The sequence below is a fragment of the Emiliania huxleyi genome (assembly GCF_000372725.1).
Source record: "Emiliania huxleyi CCMP1516 unplaced genomic scaffold EMIHUscaffold_642, whole genome shotgun sequence".
NCBI lineage: Eukaryota > Haptophyta > Isochrysidales > Noelaerhabdaceae > Emiliania > Emiliania huxleyi.
In genome coordinates this window covers 3012-23004 of record NW_005197186.1, presented here as the reverse complement: position 1 = coordinate 23004, position 19993 = coordinate 3012, and the positions used below count along the sequence as shown (strand labels likewise).

General features: G+C 63.5%; 4 protein-coding genes across 4 annotated transcripts; 3 read left to right on the top strand and 1 right to left on the bottom strand.

Annotated features, from left to right (window-relative positions):
- Positions 1-373: 373 nt before the first annotated feature.
- Positions 374-2119, top strand: EMIHUDRAFT_120475 (hypothetical protein; the record flags this gene model as incomplete). Its single annotated transcript, XM_005763194.1, has 1 exon — positions 374-2119. One exon carries the CDS (start codon positions 374-376, stop codon positions 2117-2119), a length of 1746 nt encoding a protein of 581 aa, XP_005763251.1.
- A 1147-nt stretch (positions 2120-3266) lies between these two features.
- Positions 3267-5587, top strand: EMIHUDRAFT_248194 (hypothetical protein; the record flags this gene model as incomplete). Its single annotated transcript, XM_005763193.1, has 4 exons — positions 3267-4138; positions 4232-4442; positions 4573-4713; positions 5444-5587. The coding sequence occupies 4 exons, from the start codon at positions 3267-3269 to the stop codon at positions 5585-5587; spliced, it is 1368 nt and encodes a 455-aa protein (XP_005763250.1).
- An 11468-nt stretch (positions 5588-17055) lies between these two features.
- EMIHUDRAFT_248192 (hypothetical protein) lies at positions 17056-18085 on the bottom strand (the record flags this gene model as incomplete). The annotated part of the gene is made up of 3 exons (XM_005763192.1): positions 17056-17523; positions 17595-17624; positions 17708-18085. The coding sequence occupies 3 exons, from the start codon at positions 18083-18085 to the stop codon at positions 17056-17058; spliced, it is 876 nt and encodes a 291-aa protein (XP_005763249.1).
- Positions 18086-19356: 1271 nt separating this feature from the next.
- Positions 19357-19993, top strand: EMIHUDRAFT_248191 (hypothetical protein; the record flags this gene model as incomplete). The annotated part of the gene is made up of 3 exons (XM_005763191.1): positions 19357-19707; positions 19784-19820; positions 19965-19993. 3 exons carry the CDS (start codon positions 19357-19359, stop codon positions 19991-19993), a joined length of 417 nt encoding a protein of 138 aa, XP_005763248.1.

Sequence of the window (19993 nt, the reverse complement as noted above, 5' to 3'; positions counted from 1 at the left end):
TCGATCGCGCTCGCGATGGCGGGGTCCACCGACCCCGCCGCGGGCGCCGCCATGTCGAAGCCGGGGGCCGCCGCCGCCTCTGCCGTGTACGGAATGTCGGTGGGCCGCGACTGCGACCAGCTCAGCTGGTCGTCGCGCACGGGCGAGCGCGAGCGGTCGCGTCCCGCCGGCTTCTCGTCGCGCCGCGTGTCCTCGCTCTCAGCCATCAGCGCTGGTTGCACAGCTTGCCCCTGGATTGCCTGGAGCCAGCGCGTCGCTTCGCCGTTTTTCTTTTTTTACAAGGTTTTCTTTCCTCTTCCAACCTTCACTCTCCGGGCTAGTTCGACTTGTTCGCGCCATTATCGCTCCGCGCCTACTCCATCCAACAACCACAATGCCAAAGTTCAGGCTCCTGACCGCCGCCGCGCTCCTCCTCTTCGTGGCCAACTTTGTCTTCCACGGCCGCTCGGCACCTCGCCAGGTCGACGCGCCCGGCGGGGCGGCCGGCCGCTCTCTCGTGGCGGACGGCGAGCCGGACGTGGCCGCCTTTGCGGAGCGGGTGCGCCTGGCGCTGCGCCGCTTCCAAGAGCGGCGCCAGCGGCAGCTGGCCTTCGCGCGCTGCAACCACACCTACGGCAGCCGGACGGACGGTTTCCTCCCCGGCTGTCCCGCCGCCGGCTGCGTCGCCTGGCCGAGCCTCGAGGCTGCAAAGGCAGTGTGCTCTCAATGGTCCGACTGCGGTGGAGTCACCGCGTCGCGCGAGGGCGGGTGGTTTGAGCCTCGCGCCCGGCGCGTGCCGCTCCCTTCGCCCGCCGGCGAGGTTTCCTGGGTGCGCACGACCAACGACGAGCAGTGCTACGGCGGCCTGCGAGGGCCGTGGACGCAGCCGCCCTCGCAGCCAAACGAGGCCGCGCTCGCAGTCTCTCGCGCGTACACGGCCGTGGTCGACGCCGCGCTCGCGGAGACGCCGGCGCTGACTCGCCCGCGCAGGCCGCCCAGGGAGGACGGGACGATCTTTGTCTCGATCGGCGCGCACCGGGACCCGCTCTGCGGCGCGACTGTGCGGCGCGCGTTTGCTCGTGCGGCTCGGCCGGAGCGCCTGAGCTTTGGCATCGTGCAGCACAACTGCGAGCGGGCCTGCCTCAACGTCACCGGCGGCTTCGGCGCGACGCGCCGCTACCCGCCGCAGCTCGGCGCCGACGAGGACTGCGTGTCTGCCTTTTGCGCGTCGCCCGAGGGCGAGCCGCACTGCGCGAGCGGGCGGGTGCGCATCCTGCGGCTGGGGGAGGAGGAGGCGCTCGGGCCGATCTACTCGCGCTTCCTCGCCTCGCACCTCTGGCGGGGCGAGACCTTCTTCCTCCAGATCGACGGGCACACCGACTTTCGGGCGGGCTGGGACTCGGCGCTCGTGCAGATGGCGCGCCGCACGCCCTCCTTCCCGCGGTCGGTGCTGTCGAACTACCCTCCGGAGGGGTCGCCCGCCTCCGCGGCAGCCTGGCCCAGGCCCACCGACGCCGAGGAGAGGGTCGAGCGGCCGGCGGGCGGGCTCTGCTCCTATTCGTACGAGAACGTCCTCCCCGCCGGACGGCTGAGCGCACGGCTCGGCGGCTGCCACGCCGCCGCCGCCGGGCGCGCCAAGCCGTCGCCCGATGGAGCGGGCGCCGCCTCGCCCCGACGGACCGCCTTTGTCGCGGCCGGCTTCCTCTTCTCCCACGCCTCCTTCCTGCGGCTCGCGCCCTACGACCCGTACCTGCCCTGGATCTTCATGGGCGAGGAGCTGGCGCACACCTTCCGGCTCTGGACGGCAGGCTTCGACATCTACTCGCCCAACCTGGACGTGCTGCGCCACGCCTACCGCCGCGAGAACACGCACAAGTTTTGGGAGAATGTCGACCGCGCCTTTGCCACCGGCGGCATCCACAACGCGCTGGTCAACCTGACCGTGCAGCGCATCCAGCACCTGCTCGGCTGGCCCGAGGCGGCGCAGCCGTCTCAGGTGGCCGAGGCGTGGCTGCTCCACCGCAAGGACCAGTTTGGCGCCGGGGCGGTGCGCTCGCGGGACGCCTTTGACGCGATGCACGGCATCCGACACAATAGCACGCCGCGGCGGCAGGAGCCGCCGGGCTGGTGCTGCTTTTAGTGAAAGAAAGAAAGAATTTAAACAAGAAAGAAAGAAAACAGAGAACGCCAGATTTTGACCGCGCAAGATAAAAGGGTGGCTAAGGGCTCTGCCCGCAAGAGGCGCCCGCGTCGCAGACGCGGTAACATTGACAAATCTGCGATATACCCCCACACGAGCAAATAGCCAAAATCCGAATACCGTGCACGAACTGCGTGATGTCGGACCCAAGCCTTCAGCTGGTGCCAAGACATTCGTAAAATTGAAGCCAAGAACGGCCGCCAAATCCGTGCTTTCGCGCTACCTGAGGGGAAAGCCGCTGATCGAGCCCAGCGTGCCCGCGGCCGCCTCCCGCGCAGCACCGCCGCTGCGGAATCGGATCGATCCCATGGAGGAGGGCGCAGTCGGCTAGCGCAGCAGGCGGAGTCCCTCCCCGCGCCGGAGCCCCCCTGCAGTCGAGGGAGTCCTCGTTGGCGATGAAGGTGGCGACATCGAATCGCGGCCGACACACGTCACGGGAGGAATGGGCGATGAGCGGGAACGATGCGCGCTACGACGCCGACTCCGCCGTGCTCGTGGCCGCAGAAAGCCGCGCTCCAGGAGCACGCCAAGATGCAATGGCTCGCTTGCTTCGATTCAGCTCTCTCGGCAGCAGAAGTGGGGCTGGAGCGGGTGGGGGTGGATGCCGATTGAGGGGGAGCGTCTCCAGCTGCGCCCTGTGGCAGCTGCGCCCTGTGGCATAGTCGAGGGACTTGGTAGTTGTGACCCCCCTGAGTGAGGACAGGAGAGATTTTGTGGTGTTTGTTGGTGTACGCAATAACGGGACAGGGTGGTTGTTCTCTCTATCTCCTCTTCTAGCTCTTAGCATGAGCTGCGCCCGGTGTCCGACCCCTTATGCGCAGCAACACCTTAAACTTTTAGGCCCTCCAAATTCGGTCGGGTCGGAGCGTAGCGGAGTACTTGGAGCACTTGCGGAGTGGGCCCCGAGTTTGAAAAGGGCGACGGACGCTTGCGTCCTAGCCTCCAACAACGCCTCCCCGGCGCAGAGGGGCCCCCGGAGGGATGCACAACCGCTCCACGCCACGCCGCTTTCGGCGGTCCTCTTCCCAACTCCGAGTGCCGCTGCGTTATTCACTTTTGCAAGCCTCGCCTTCGGCACCTTCCCGCCATGGCGGAACGCGACGAGTCGGCAGCCAGCCGCTCGGAGCGGCTGGCGGCCGCGCAGCGTGCGGCGGCCGCGCAGCGTGCGGCGGCGCCAAACCTGCAGACCCGGCACCGCACCTCTGGCGAGAGCTCGACCTACGCCCGCGACTTCTTCGGAGCGTCTCGCCTCCACTTCATCGGGTCGTGGAAGGAGCGGTTCAAGGCGATCTGCGCCGGGATGCCGCCGGCGCCCCCGCTGCCGACGCCGAGGCCAGGCGAGCAGCGCGCCGTGATGCACATCGACATGGACTGCTTCTTCGCCTCAGTCGCTGTGGCGCACTTCCCCGCCTTTGCCGGCCTGCCGCTGGCGGTGAGCTGGGGCAACCCCTCCGTCGAGAGCGGACACGGTGAAATCGCGAGCTGCAGCTACGAGGCGCGCGCGCGAGGCGTCCGGAACGGAATGTGGCTGAAGGACGCGCTGCCGCTCTGCTCCGACGGGGCGGGCGGGCCGTCCGAGCTGGTGGTGGTGCCGTACCAGTTCGACGAGTACGCGGCGGCGGCCGAGGCCATGTACCGCCGCGTCTTTGCGCTGACGCCGCACGTGATTGGCGTCTCTTGCGACGAGTGCTACGCCGACGTGACTGGCTGCGGAGATCCGCTCGCCCTGGCGACGGAGCTGCGCGCGCAGATCCGGGCGGCGACGCGGTGCAACGCCTCGATCGGCATCGGCCCGAGCCGGCTCGTCGCCCGGATCGCCACCTCCGCCTGCAAGCCGGACGGGCAGAGCGCGCTCAGCGAGGAGGGGGCGCGCCGCCTGCTCGCGCCGCAGCCGGTGACGGCTCTGCCTGGGATCGGGCGCTCGAACGCGGCGGCGCTGTCCGCGGCGGGCATCGCGACGTGCGGCGAGCTCGCGGCGGCGCCCGCCGGCGCCGTCCGCGCCGCCGTCGGGGCCGTCAACGGCGACAAGCTCCGCGCGTTTGCCGCCGCGAGGGACGGGCGCGCTTGGGAGGAGCCAGCCAAGGTCCGCTCGTCGATCGGCGCGCAGTCGAGCTGGGGCGTGCGGTTTCGCGCCCGCTCGTGCCCGGTCTCGGCGTGCGAGGAGGGGTGCGGCTGCGCGCACGCCTTCGTCCGCCAGCTCGCCGAGGAGGTGGCGAGGCGGCTCGGCCAGGCGGGGATGCGCTGCCGCGGCGTCGGCCTCAAGGTTTGGAGGGCGAAGGAGGGGGAGGACGTCCTAACCCTGACCCTAACCCTAACCCTAACCCTAACCCTAACCCTAACCCTAACCCTAGGTTTGGAGGGCGAAGGAGGGCTGGACCTCCGCCACCGCGAAGGGAGGAATGGGGCACGGCGCGTGCGACAACCTCTCGCGCAGCGTGGCGCTCGAGCGGCCCACCGCCTCCGAGGCCGACCTCGCCGTCATCGGCCTCAAGCTGCTGCAGGGCCTCGCCATCCCGCATGAGGCGCTGCGCGGCGTCGGGCTGCAGGCGCACACGCACAAGCACGCACGCACAAGCACGCACGCACAAGCGCGCACGCACAAGCACGCACGCGCCAGCACACACGCGCAAGCACGCGCACGCACGCACGCACGCACGCACCCGCCTGCCCGCACCCGCTCCGCGCCGCCCGCCGCCTCCTCACGCCCGCACACGCCTCCCCCCCCTTCTTTAGGCCACCAGGCTCGAGCAAGGGGCTGGCTCGGCCGCCTCCCTCTCCACGCCGTGGGGCGACCGCGCCGCACCGCTCCCGAGGGCCGGGAGGGGCGGTGGAGGAGAAGGAGGAGGCGGCCGCGGTGTGGGCAGGGACGGCGGCGGTGGCGGCGGTGGCGGCGGCGGTGGTGTGGGCAGTGGCGGCTGCTGCGGCGGCGGAGGCGGAGGCTCCGAGGCGGGCCCGTCCGATGCGGCCCTGTCCCTGGATCGGTCGGAGGGGTGCTTCCTCAAGAGGAGGCGGAGGAGTTGCGGAGAGGTGGCGAGCTCGCCGGCCGCGCCGCCCGGCAGCGCGGCGCTCGAGGAGTACTACGACGCCGTGCTCGAGTCGCTCCGCTCCTGCTTCCTCGAGGTTGCCTTCCGCGCGCGCGCCGAGCAGGGCGCCGAGGCCCTCTCCGGCTTGCCCGGCCTCCTCTCGGACGGCGCCGAGGCGCTGCTGCGGGCGGGCGGCGCCGGGGCGGAGGCGGAGGCGCGGGCGAGGTCTCTCGTGGACGAGGCCAAGTCGCTCGGCTCGCGCTGGGCCGAGACGCGCCGCGCCGGCCTCTGGCTCGAGCACTGGCTGCAGGCGTGCGACGACGTGGATCGAGGCGTGGAGCCGATGGCGCAGCGCCTGCGGACGTGCGGTAGCTTTCGGGCGTGACGGTCGTGGCGTACCTATACGTGTATATATCGGTGTACCGCCCAAGAAAACAGGGAAATACGTATGCACACTACAATGTAACTGAGCCGTAGCTAAATCCTATAAAAAAATTGCTTCGTAGAGAAGAAAAAAACGGGCACGCAACTCTCTCCCCCCTCCAAGCCTCCATTCTCTCCCCCTAGGCCTAGCGCGCCCTTGAGCCTTGTGGCGCGGGCCCCCCCTCACTCATCCCCCAGCCCCTGTATCGCGCACTAGCTGTGGCTACCGTAGGCCACACTTGCGTCGCCGGCGGTTCCCGCCTGCCCTAGCCCCCTAGATGTGGGAAGCTGGCCGCTGATCCGAAGACCGACTGCGCCAGGGCTTGCCGAATGCGCGGGGCGAATGAGTGATGAAGTTTTAGTGCCTTGGTGTCCGTTCTCCATGTACCATGTCTGGCTTCCCCTGATCTCTCGCACTCCCAGGGTACTCCCGCGGTTTTTTCTTCGCATCAGCGTCGGAACGACACAGCTCGCATGGCGGGGAATCCCGCCGCCCCCCGCGCCACCCAGCGCCTACCAGCGCTCGCTCGCAGCGCGCCCGACCCGCCGGAAGGCGCGGTCGGCGCGCGCATCAAAAAGTTTGCACGTACGTCCCTCCGCGGCGTGCAACATAGGCCTACAGCGCCAAAGGCTGGCGCCAATGGCGCCGGCCTGCGGCTGCGGCCCAGTGCGGCCGGCGCGCTGCGACGACCGGCGGCGCCGCCTGCGCGCAGCCACGGGCGGCCGCACAGCCGCGCGCGGAGCGCAGCCAGGCGCCGCAACACCTCCACAACATCTGCAGCGCCCTTTTGCCTGCTGCTGGCAATGCTGGCAGCTCGAGGCGGACGAGCCGAGGCACACGCGCGCGCGGCACCTTCGTGGCCGCGCGACTTGCACGACCATCGCGCGCATGCGCTGCCCGCAGCCGACGAGCGGCGAGCCTCTGCTGCCTGCCAGCAGCTGCTGCCTGCCTGCCTGCCCGCCTGCATGCCTGCCTGCCTGCCTGCCGGCCTGCCGGCCTTCGCACTTCACACATCCCCTGGCCCGCGAGCACGCTGGCCAAGGGCCGCGGGCGGACGGGCAGGGAGACGCCCCTCGGGCACCCGAATCGCCCTTCGGGCCACCAATCCATTGCTCGTCTCTCCTTCCATAATATCATTTAATATCATCGGCCGAAAGGCTCGCCCATATGATGCTCCCCGCAAGACTAACCACCCACTCTTCCGCAGACAGGCCTCCACAGATGGGCGGCCCCCCCGCGCAGCTCTAAGCGAGATGCGCGCCCATACCTTCCCAGCACCGAATCCACTGCTCGACTCACCTCCCTGTGCAGACTTGCCAGACTACTGCTACGGCGGCAGGCCCGAGGAGAGCCCTGCCCTCCCCCCGCTTGCCACGCCTCTCGCTCTCAGGCGGACCCCCGATGAGGCCCTCGCCGAGCGGTGCGCCCATACCCACACAGCACCGAATCCACTATTCGCTCCACCTCCCTCTGCAAGACAGCCAGAGACACTACTCCTCGACTTAGAGAGATACCTCGCGCGCCCCCCTCACCCACATGGGACGACTGGCCTAGCCCTGTCACCTGCCGCCCCACGGTCGGTCGACATAACCGGCTACAAGTACCATACCTCCCCCAGACCGAATCCATTCCAGCAGCGACAGCCCAACTATGGTAGAGAGGAGAGGGAAGCAGGGCTCGAGCTGTGCGTGACGGGATGTTATTATGGTGATAGAAGCACAAGTCACGCGAAAGCTCAGAGACGGACACGACCAGACATCGAGACGCGAGGGGACACCCGAGACAGTGAGCGTGAGCTAGCTAGCGAATTACCTAGAACCGAAAAAACAGCAGCACACTTACAAGAAGACGAGGGGCCCGACCGCCCCTCACCACCTCACCAAGACTATGGTTAAGTTAATCACGTACAATTTTAACGGTTCTAGGAAAAAGCTAGCAGGCATTTTAAGTGCAGCAACTCGAGACCACGTAGACGCGATATTCGGACAAGAGATGCATTACTACGACGTCGGACACTTCGACCTCGTAAAATCTGCCAGGACGCTGGGATGGGACGCGTATCACAACCCGGCCACCAAAGATGACCCCATGGGGGGCACCGCCATTTTCATCAGGATCAACTCTCAAACCATAACGAGGACGAAAGACCCGCCAGTGGAAGGATGCGGCTCGCGGTATATCTCCGTACCAGTGCAAATAGAGGGCTACCAAGCGAAGCTGCAGAATTTCTACTTTTACTCAAAAAACGCACCACGACAACAGATGATAGAAGAGATATCCACAAACGGGTACCTGAATAGAGGAGGAATCATAGCAGGGGACTTCAACATGCTCGATGACCCCCTCATCGACTGTGAGAAGGGGGAATACACAGCCAACGCAGGGTTCAAAGCTTGGAGGGCAGAAGCATCCAAAAAAGGCCTCACGGACGCTTATAGGAAGTTTCACGGCTACGAGGCTAAGAGCGGATTTACTCGGAGACACGGAACAAACTACACAAGAATCGACAGATTCTATATACGAAGACACTTTTCCCTTTTTCACATAGTCAGAATAGAGCCAGACCCCAACCTCTTCGTTGGAAGCGCCAAATCCGATCACCACCCCGTCGTGCTAGAGATCGAGACACCGTCCTCCACGACACCACCAAAGGGAGAAATCAAAATAGACGAGACCCTCTTCAACGACCCAACGATACACAAAGAAATCCAAGAAATATGGAAGAAGGCCTATACGGGCAAGAAAGACGAGACCGAGGCAGCCAAATTCACAGAAGCTATCGAGCAAACAACAGCCCATCTCCACCAGGAAACCAGGAGGAAGCGACACACACCAGACGCAGCCGAACTGATCAAGAGAGGGATCGCACGAATGGAAGAAGCTTACAAAGACCAATCATCCCCGGCGATCACCCGAAGGATGGCCAAACTACACGAAAGATACGCGGAAGCCTTAGCGAAAAGAAAAGCCAACGCCGAGTCCGAGAGACGCAAGGCCGAGCTCAAACAACGTCCCACGAAGAGCTTCTTTCGAAAGCTCCAGCCGGGGCACGCGTCGAGAACCATCTCCTCCCTACACCGCACACCCGACTGGGACAAGCCAGATGAGAAAAACGGGGTCACGACGGACCCAGACGAGATATGCGACGAACTAGCGAGGTACTACCAATGGCTGTTCGGACCAAAACAAACCATAAAACAAAAACGAGACATCTTACTGACAAAACTGGAGGAAGGACAGCGCTTCTCGGACGCTGACGCCACAGACATGGGCAAACCTTTCAACAAACACGAGGTCCGCGACGCGATCAATCTCATGAAAGAGGGGAAATCACCAGGCCCCGACCGACTCTCACCAACTTTCTACAAGATGTTCCAGAGAATTCTCATACCCCACCTAGTCGACCTCTTCAACGAGGCCGCGAAGACCGGACACCTCCCCGAGTGCCTCACACAAGGAGACATCATATGCCTCTATAAAAAGGGCGATCCGAGAGAAATTAGAAACTACAGGCCACTCACCATGCTCCAAGTGGGCTACAAGGTCTATGCCCGCATACTAGTCAACAGGCTCAAGACTAGGATCACCAAGGTGATCTCCCCAGCCCAGCTGGGATTCGTCCCGGGTAGAATAATCAACGAGGCCTCTCACCTCCTGAAACTCATCCAAGCGTACACAGACGAGATGGACCAAGAAGGAATCATTTTAGCGCTCGACTGGGAAAAAGCCTTCGACAGAGTCAGCTGGGAATACATGCACGAGGCGATGCACGCCCTAAACATGGGCGAAGAAGCCATCGCCAAGATGGGCCTACTATCAAACACAAAATTCCCCCCCACAAGACGAGTCAAGGCGAATGGTAAAAAGAGTAACCCCTTTGACATCAGATCCGGAGTCCCACAAGGATGCCCCTTCTCTCCCCTAGCATTCCTCCTCGTAGCCGAGGCACTGACAAGGATGCTCGAAGAGGGAGTCGATATAGACGGCCAACACGTACGACCAGAAGGCATCCAGATTACCGACCCAGATGATAGATCTCTCTTAGTTGAGTTAGTAGCGTCTCTCTTCGCAGATGACACCCAGGCACTACTCAAAGACTACGCCCAAATTGACAAACTGTGGATAATACTGCAGATTTATGAGGAAGCCACAGGGATGAGAGCTAACCCCAACAAGTTCGAAGGGATACGACTGGGACCACTGAAGCACCAACCGCCGCCGACACTAAACGGGAGGAGCAGACTCATCAAATGGCTAGAGAGAGGGAGCTACACAAAAATACTAGGAATACCATACTACCTCGAAGAGACCCAAGAAGAGTCCAATAAATTCTGGGAAGAACTCTACACCAAAATCAAGGTCTCAATGGCGAGCCTAAGAGGACTCAAAGACATGAAGATCACAGGAAGAGCGCTAGTCGCCAATTTTAAAATCTTCTCTCGTCCCAGATACTGGGCGTTCACGATGGACCCACCCGAGTGGTTCAACGAACAGCTCATCACGGACGTAAACCACCTTATGTGGGACAAGCACCCCGCCCTGGACCCCGAAGAGGAAGGGTCGTACGAGGACCTAGACAGAGCCCCGTGGATTAAGAACCCACACGCCCCGAGGAGACTAGAGTGGAGCGCTGGCGGGGGCACCCCCCCCAAACACGAGCTCATAGGCCTAGGAGTCGCCCTTTGCGACTGGGAACAACACGTCAAGGCCATACGAATAAAAGCACTTCTCAGGTACCTAGACGCAAGCAGAGGCCAGTATAAGACCCTCCTCGACTTGTGGCTCGCCAGAGCCGAGATAGGACGATCCTCAGTACTAACCTCATGCAAGGCCTACGACCTCACCAGATGCCTCGACCCGGGGGCGCAACGAAGGGATGCCCCCTCCAAGCTGCCGTCATTCTGGATCAAGGCCATAAATGATATAAGAGAGCTCCAACTAAAATATTTAGGATCAGACAACCCGCTCGAGGCGCGCTCCACACCAATCTTTAACAACCCTACCCTCCCCCTCCCCCCCTCAATAACGAAATTTCACAATCTCTTCAACACAGCCCAACTACTCACAGTCACGAACTACTTCACATCGGACGATACCGCATACCTCGCCACCTCTATCGACCCGTACATCGATAACCGCTACCCCAGATCGACAGATGAACAGATAATCGTGCCGCTAACAGGAGGCAAATGGCACACCACGGACCGAGCGAAAGTGTACTACGCCTGGCACGAGCTAGGTATAATCCTCAACAAAGGGGGGTTCAACCCTGCGCACAGGAAGGCCAACCTCCTAAAAAGGGAAATCTGGCACGGCTACGACCGCAGCCTGAAAATGCTACAAAGACCGCCAGTAGCAGCCAAGCTCCGAACTCTCTCCACGAAGGTCAAACTAGAGCTCAGAGTCAAATTATTGAACCTACACGACGGCCCAGTAGTCACGAACAAAGGCAGACACCCTCGACAAACAACAACGGGCCCAGCCCCATCGCCAAAAGAAAAATTCGAACCAGCACGAGTCTACACCTACCTTGACGTAGAGGACACAGTAGCAAACAACCACAAGTACCTGGTACGAACCCTCAAAAAGAAAGCCGGACAGTGGTACGAGGAATACTGGCTAGCCGAACAAGACGCCAAAGGAATAGTCCACCCAGGAACGAAAATAACTAAGGACGAATTCCTCAGACTGAACCCACTACCCGCCCTACAGTGGGGACAAGGCTACAAAGAGAGCGAGGAGGTGGCCTGGCCACACCCTGCGACATACACATTCGACGGGATCGACAAACCACTCGATGAGATAAGCGTCGGCGACATCACAAAGTACCTGAGCAGGAAGAAGATGACCCAACCCAAGATCTTCAAAAACTGGGAGAAGGACCTCATACAAAGCCCAGGGTGGATAAGAGAGGCAGGAAGAGACTCATGGGCGCGAGTACCGCGACCCGACCGACCGCACGACAGCTCGTCAAGATTCCGCCACAAAGTTGAGACAAGCAACAAAGTAGTCCACCCCCAGGATTGGATTCACGCGGCAAGAGCAATACACAGCACGCTAGTTCCGCCCACAATCACCGACAACTATTGCCGACACATCCTCTACAGGAAGCTGGTCCTTCGGAAACAGCTCAAGGCGTACGGACTAGACACCACAACACACACGAGGTGCAGGCTTTGTAACAGAACCTCCGAAACGCTGCGACACCTCGACGTATGCCCAGTCGTCCGGGCGGTCTTTGCACAAGGAGAGTCACTAGACGTACAACCGCCGAGATTCCTCACCATCATCGGAACCTCGGCAGACACGCCTGAGGTCCACAACGCACTTCATCTACACATGTGGAATCAAATAATAGTCTCCTTCTACGAGGAGGAAGACATCAAACCCGAACAAACCTGGAAGGCGGTCTTGAACCTATTAGTGAGAAACATGCAAGCGTACTCGGGAGAGGCCAAAACTAGGCTCCGACGAATAAGACGCAAGAGTGACCGAGTCAGCGACTCGACCATGAAAGAAATCAGCAGCAAAGTAGAACCCATGGGGACGATTGACTACTACGGCAGACTACGACTGAGCAGGCGAGTGAATGAAGAACTAAGGAGAGTGGGACTCGACCACCTCACCACAGAAGAGGCGACGACTCACGCACGAAAGATCAAGTTTGTCAAGGCCTCACGAGCTAGCACATCGAACACCTAAAGACTTAAAGGCATCACACTACAAGGAACGCGGCTGAGCTGACTCCCTGTAGGGGGCACCTCGGTGAACCAGGGACTAGGATCTCGCGCAGACGACACAGGGCGTGCTGCGCCCCGCGCGATCCCTGGCGCAGAGGAGGCTGAGCCGCCGAACTTAGGATGCCTGCAAAGGCTGGCGAAAGCCAGCGACCCACGCCCACAACTCATATCCAGACTACAACAAGCCACCATGCCCCGATAGGCCCCACCACCCCACCCCCAGGCAATGTAGTGCACATGTCTAGTCCGGAGAGGACAGGGGGGGGGGAGGGGGGGTAGGGGATAGCACTGTGCCGAGTATTTTGGATTAAAGCAATTTTTTTTTCAGGGTACTCCCGCGGTTAGAGATCTCCCATATCCCCCCCCTTCGCCCCTCCCCTTCTCTTTCCGAGATTACCGTGCACTATGCACTACGTGTCATAGGTCGGCACTCGGGGGGGGGGGGGGGGGGGGATGCGTGTGTGCTATTCTCGGTTGGGTAGTTAGCGATGGACGCCCATCGAGACGCCCATCGAGGACGCCCAACAGTTTCGATTTTCCTCCTTGGCGCCCTGGGTAGAGCGGGGTCTCCCTTGGAGCCTACCTCGCCCGTCCTGTCTAAGCCCAGGGTTCAGCCTTCCAGTTGAAAATTATCGGACTGGTGAGTTCCATCTCGCTGTCTGTGTGACGCCCCAAGTTTTCGTTGGCAGCGGTGCTACACACACTATGCCTGTTTTCGTTTCCCAGGGGAGGTTGCGAATCTCTTTTTTCTTCTTTTATGGGCTAGCTATTTCACAGTACATGCGAACAAGCTTGGACGCTATCACATCACCATGGCAGGCCATGGGGGCACATGAGCACACCAGCCCTTTCGCTTACCCTGGAGCATTTGGGACAGAATCCTGCCCATCATCTCCTTCGCTGTTCATGGGTGACTCTCGCTGTGTCTCGGTGGAGGAGGAGAGGGGGATACGGGCTGGCTATCTCCCGAGTTTTGCGTGTGAGTGTTTTTTTGCACAGAGTCAGAGAGCACAGGCATGGGGGGTGAAGCACTCTTGGCCGAGCCGCCCGGGAGCGCGCGCGGCGTGCCACGCGCGCCTCGCCTGGTGGAACGGAGCTGTCGCGGGGTGCAGTCAGCCGTGCAGTGAGTGGGCGGCGCGAGCGTGCGTATGTGCTGGGTGTCCAGCAGGTCTGCTGCACAGCCTGCTGGCAGGCTGTGCAGCAGATCTGGTCGGATGGCGGCGCGTGCGCGGCGGCCGCCGCGCGCGGCGTGCCGCCGCGCGCGCCTCGCGCGGTGGAGCTGCGTCGTGCCGGGCGCGGCGCGCTCTGGTAGGGCATGATGCCTGTAGCTGAAGCAGTGTGCAGGCGCCTGGCAAAAGGCGTAGACTGTCAGTGAGGTTCACTGCGGCGCGCGCGTCGCGGCGTGAGTGGTCGTGCGGCTGGCTCTGGTGGTGCGAGAGGCGCGTGGCTGGTGCGGGCGGCTTGGCGCAGCCATGGGGTGCCAGCACAGGGCAGACGTACATGACACAGCTCTGAAATGGCGCTGCGCGTGTTTGCGTGCGCGCGGGGACGTACGCGTGGTTTTCACGCGGTGTGCGTGGAGAAGGGCATGAGAGGCGCCGGCCGCGCGCGGCTCGGCGTGTGCGAGTGCGTGGTTCGTGTGGTTTTCGGTGCCCGAAGGGCGGCTGACCAACTTCGTGCCCTCGCGAAACGAGGTTTACAAGAAAGGTCCTGAGCCGTAGCTAATAACGGGAGGAGATTCAAATGCGTAGAACTACAAGTGAGCGCAGTGGCGGGGGGGGGGGGGGGGACACGCGACTTGCACCGCGAGGAACCATCGTACAAGAGGGGGGTGCAGAGGGGGTACAAAGGGGTACAAAGGGGTGTCTGGGTGGGCCGCGCCGGCAGCCCCTCCAGGAAGAAGAGCACGAAGTCCTTGCGAGAAGACCTGCACGGAAGCATCTCGCGCGTGTACTTCGCCTTGCCCGCCGTGTCGCCAGGCGCAGCGTAGTCCTCGTCGCCGTCCCAGGCTTCTGCGCCCGCAGCTCACAAGTCACATGTCACAAGTGCACACAATGGTCAATGCACATTGACGATTGAGCTAATGGACGTGTATGTGGTATGGGGGGGCGGAAGGCGGCCAAATCGAGCGGCCTTGCGGCGACCGCGCGCGGGGGGCTGCGCTCCAACCGGCCGAGCGCGGGCGCCCCTGAGGCCTGAGCGCCTGAGGTAAGTCCTGGGGTGCACGGACGACTCGTGGTGAGGTAGTACTAGTAGAGAGCAGGGCTCTGCAGAGGCCCACACATGGCGCACGCGCGCGCGCGCGCGCGCCGCCGCACGCGCCGAGCGGGCGGCGGAGAGGCAGAAGGCGGAGCGCCGCGCCAAGGCATTCTGCCACCGCGCCGCGGTCAACGGGGTGGTGGGCGGGATCCCCGGGTCCCGGAGGAAGGAGACCGTGGGTGCGTTCAAGTGGACGGAAGATACGTAAACTATCGGCATCGGAGAGAAACGATTAACTCTAGGGCTGGGACGAGGACAGACACGTCCCCACCTTTGCAGAGGATTTTGAAAAACCGAAGGGGGGGGGGGGGGGGGGGGGCATCGCGGCGCGGAGAGGGCTGGGCACAGCGGCACCGGGCACAGGGGATCTCTCTCGCATAGATAGGATACGCAGGCTGGGCCTCCTATTGGTGCCCCCCCGGATCCCTCGCTCTCGGGCACTATTCATCCGACCACTCATCTGAGGGGCTTCTACGCGAGCGGCCGCGCTGCGGGTCAGGGCTAGTGAGAATGGGCTCGGGCCACTTGCCTGTGCGAGTGTATATCCCCTCAGAAGCCGGACGGAGGCCTCGACCGCCCCTCGCGGCAAGCTCTCCCGCCGCAACCGCCGCGTCGAACTGCTCTCTCAGGCCGAGCGCGCCGCAGAAGAAAGAAAGAAAACAGAGAACCCAAGGGAACGCGCCGCAAAAAGAGAAAGAAAACAAAAAACCCAAGCGCCGCAGACCATTCCCCCGCCCCGGGGTATTTTTCTTCATGCGAATGGACGCCGTCGCCCTTGAAAGGGCGGGCAGTCTGCTCTTCTAGGACTCCTATGCTCGCCGCGTGGTTCACCGTCACCAGCGGATTGTTCGTGGCGCCGTTCCCTCCGCCGCCCGCTCCACCGCTTCCTCCGTACCCGCCTAGTCCTCCGCAACCGCCAATCGCGCCGCCGCCGCCGCTGCGACCACCCTTGCCTCCTAGCACTCCTCCTCGGCCGCCACCGCCCAGTCCTCCGCCGCCGCCGCCGCCAACACCTCCCCCACGTCCACCATCGCCGCCGCCCTTGCCTCCTCCACCGTCGCCGCCCCCACCCTCGCCTCCACTACCGCCGCCGCCTTCACCCTCGCCGCCTCCGCCGTCACCACCGCCCTCGCTGCCGCCCTCGCCGCCGCCCTCACCGCCGCCGCCATCGCCGCCACCGTCGCCTCCGCCCTCACAGCCGCCGCCATCGCCGCCACCGTCGCCTCCCTCGCCGCCGCCCTCTTCGCCGCCGCCCTCTCGGCCGCCCTCTCCGCCGCCCTCTCCTCCACCCCCGCCGCCGCCCTTGCCTCCGTACCCTCCGTGGCATAGTCTCAACGAGAGAGACGCGAAACAGGTCGGAGTCAGCGCCGGCGTCGGCGCACTCGTCGGTGCCGTCCTCGTCGTCGCGCTGGTCTGCTGCGCCTCCCGCGGGAGGCAGTCACTGCCGCTCTTCTCAACTTTCGCAGCCTTCGCAGCCTTCCGCGATGACGAGGACGGCGGCGCCCTCGAGCTCGCTGAGCGACGGCGGCGCGAGGCAGCGCTGGGCATGTTCGGCTCCAGCCTGAGCAGCTTGCCCAGCAGCCCCGCCGCCTCCTCCAGCCTGAGCAGCTTGCCCAGCAGCCCCGCCGCCTCCTCCCCGCCACACAGGGGCGTGTGGACTCGGCTTCACGCATGGATCCGGCTTCATCTGAGGATCCAGCGGACTCCGACTACGCACTACTCGCCAACGTTAATAGAGACCACCGTCTCTCGCACCGTGTCTCGGCTCGCGCCAACGTCAACCTTGTCCGACAACACACCACCGGCGTGGAAGAGCATGCGCGCGGACGCGCTGTCCGAGCTGCGCCAAACCCCGAGCGACCCCTCCAAACCGCCGCTGCGTCCGCGCAGCATGAGTGCCTCCTCGGACCCGGGCTCGGAGTACAGCAGAGTGTCGGACCCGGCGGTGTCTGCGGAGCAGCAACGTCGGGTGCACGAGATTTAGCGCCGCGCGGCGCGCGACGCCGCAGCCCCGCCGCGGGGCACCCCATTACCCCGTTGGCGTTGCGCCACCCCCAGAGCTGGCGAACACGCGTCGTCGGCTCTCTAACGGTCTGTTTGTGCGCTTGATCTCCAGTCCCTCATGAAAGCCATTTCCTCTTCCATGTGCATTTCCCCCCCGCTCTCTCTCCCCCTATCTCTCAGTCTCGCTGCGCTCGACGACCTCGATTCTCTCCGTTCAGGTATATAATAGTTTATGTGTGACCTGTGTGACACCACATTCATCACATAATTGTTAATAATCACGTGCCGGCGCGCGGCGCGCGGCGCGCGGCGCGCGGCGAATTCAATACAGTATATCACTCTCTCTGTTAAGGTTAGTTACATTCATTCATGACGTTGTTTTTTCCTCTTCAAGTGGCTCTTCTCAGTACACAGATTCACCTGTCGTCACGGCGGCGCCTCGCCCGAATCCTTAGGCGGGAGGGCCATGGCAGAGAGCAGGTCCTCGGCAACGAGCTCGGCCCAGATGGCGTAGCCGCGATCGTTTGGGTGCATGCCGTCCCGGCAGAAGATGTCGCGCGTCGGCAGTAGGCGGCCTGCCTGCGCGGAGAACGCGACCCGCTGACCGGCGACAGACATCTCGTGCGCCACGGTGCGCTTCTGCTCCTCCCACATCCCCGCGGCGCGCGCGATGCAGGTGGAGAGCGGCCAGAAGGGCTCGAAGCGCGGCACTCCTGCAGCGAAGCGAGGCGAGGGTCTGCACGGCTCTCGCCACCGCTGGCGTGGAGCAAGCGGGCAGCTAGGCACGCCTTCGACGCTCACGCCGGGCAGCAGCACGGCACACTCGTCCCCCACCGAGGTGCGCACCGCCTCGACCACGCCTCGCAGCCGGCCCGCGAAGGCGTGCGGGTTGAGCTGCGGCTTGGAAGTGCAGGAAAGCAGGACTCCATGTCGTTGAGCCCGCACACAATCACCACCGCGTCCACCCGCTCGCCCTGCGCGCCGCAGCGCGCAACCTGCGGCCGAGGAGCCCGGCGTCGGGGGCGCAGCAAGTGGCGGGCGGACCAGGTGGGAGCGGGCAGCACGCCTCGGACTGCACTTGCGGCATGAGCCGCTCGGTGAGGGTGCCCACGTCCGCCCCTGTCTCGCCGAGGGCGAGCCAGCCCACGTCGACGCCAAGCCGGCCAGAGAGCAGCTCGGCCACACGGCGGGGCAGCGTCGGGCCTTCGCCCGCCTCTGCGTCGCAGCCCACGCCGGTGACGAGCGAATCGCCGAGAAAGATGATGTTGCGCCGGGTGCCGCTGCTGCGCAGGGCCGCGGCCGAGGCAGTGCCCGAAGTTGGGCCAGTGGCGTCCGGCGGGAGCTGGAAGCTCAAGCGCACGTACGCGACCTGGCACGCAACCACGCCAGCCGTGCCGCCCAGGGCGGCGCCAGCAGCGCGAAACGCGGAGCGAAGAAGCTGCCGCGAGCGCAGCATGTACGTACTATCGCCGTGTAGATGCTCTTTGTTTGCAGTCACCTGTTCCGGAATGGCCGGATAACCCTATCCTCCTTTGGCCCAGCCGGAGAGTGCGCGCAGTGTAGAGTGCGCAGTGGTCGAGGTGGAGGCCCCACCTGCGTGAGGTCGCGAAGCAAGCAAGTGCCCCGAGCGAAAAAATAACGCGCGGCACAAATATGCATTCTTGTAAGATGTGCGTATTCTCGTCTCACTGGCTCCGAGTAGAAAAAGAAAGAAAACATGTTCACTGGTGTTTACTAGCTCCGAGTAGAGGGGGCGTTCCGCCGCTAGGGGACACCCAAAGCGCAGAACTAACCCTCGGAGACCCGTGTTTACTTTAAGGCCCTTGCCCTGCGAATGCGCGCCCCCCCCCTAGCTAGGGGTCAGGGCTCTCTAGCCCGTAGCCCGATGCCGATCATCCGGCCCGCTGGATGCGCTTCTCAGCTCACCGGCCCTGGATGTGAGGTTGCCGACTGCACTCCAAGTGCTCCAAGGGACAGCGGAGCTGGGAATAGGACCGCCGCAAGCGGCGTGGCGTGGAGCGGTTGAGCATCCCTCCGGGGGCCCCTCTGCGCCGGGGAGGCGTTGTTGGAGGCTAGGACGCAAGCGTCCGTCGCCCTTTTCAAACTCGGGGCCCACTCCGCTACGCTCCGACCCGAATTTGGAGGGCCTAAAAGTTTAAGGTGTTGCTGCGCAAAAGGGGTCGGACACAGGGCGCAGCTCATGCTATAAGTGCTAGAAGGGGAGCTAGAGAGAACGACTACCCTGTCCCGTTATTGCGTACACCAGCACCACAAAAGCTCTCTCTCTCCTGTCCTCACTCAGAGCACCGCAGAGGGGGGTCACAACTACCGTGTACCGAGTCTCTCGACTAGCTGCCACGTTGCCGACCGAGAGCGGATCTCCTCCTGCTCCGCAAGGAGGGTGGCCAAGGCTAAAATCTTGCCGGAGCCGCCGGGCGTGTTGACGACTTGGAGAAGGTCGCCCTTGTAGGAATCCTACTTGTACTTGTAGAGATGCTCGAGGGGGTGCTTTGTGGGGCGGTGCGCAGCCAGGCCAGCAGTGAGGGGAGGCGCACCCTCACTCTCCTCAATTGCAGAGCTCGTCGGAGGCTGCGGCACGACGGGAGGGTCGCGACAACAGTCCTCGGGCGAGCCGACGCGCATGTCCAACCAGCGCTGGGACTCGTTGTGACGGCAGACGCCGGCTGCCTCTCCAATTTCTTCTGCAGCGTCCTTCTTAGCCCGTGCATGGGCTCGATCCGATTCCGCAGCGTGTCGTCCCCAGCGGCGGTGCTGCGCGGGAGGCGGTCGCAGGCACGCTGGGCTCGATCAGCTTTCCCTAGCACGGATTTGGCGGACGTTCTTGGCTTCAATTTTACGAATGTCTGGGGCTCTGTGTCACAAGCCGACGGTCTTGACGATGCGCCCGTCGGTACCGACACCCCGTCCTCGAGCCAGAGCACTGAGGCGACCGAGGTAGAGGGCGAGAGCAACACCGCGAGGGATGAGGCGCTTGCCACGCTCGAGCTCACACTGATGCCGGCAACGGTTGAGGAGGTGGACGCGCACGTGGTGACCCTGCTCCGCCAGGCCATGAAGGTGCGCTCGGCAATGCGGCGTGAGACCGCGAGCCCGGCGGCTCGAGAGGAGGCGGAGCGCCGCAACCCGCAAGTAGGCCATCACCGGCGCACGCAACGTCCTCCGCGTGAGGGGTTGCGCAACGCGCCGCTCCTTTAGACGTGCCTTCCCCTGCAACGCCCTCCGCTCGCTCTGTCACCCTTTGTGCCTTTTCTTTGTTCATGAGTGTCAGTGCGCCTTAGTCCCTCGCTGCTCGCTCGCGCCCCTGCCTGCCTTAGTGCGGTCCTGGTGTGTCTTTGTTCAATAA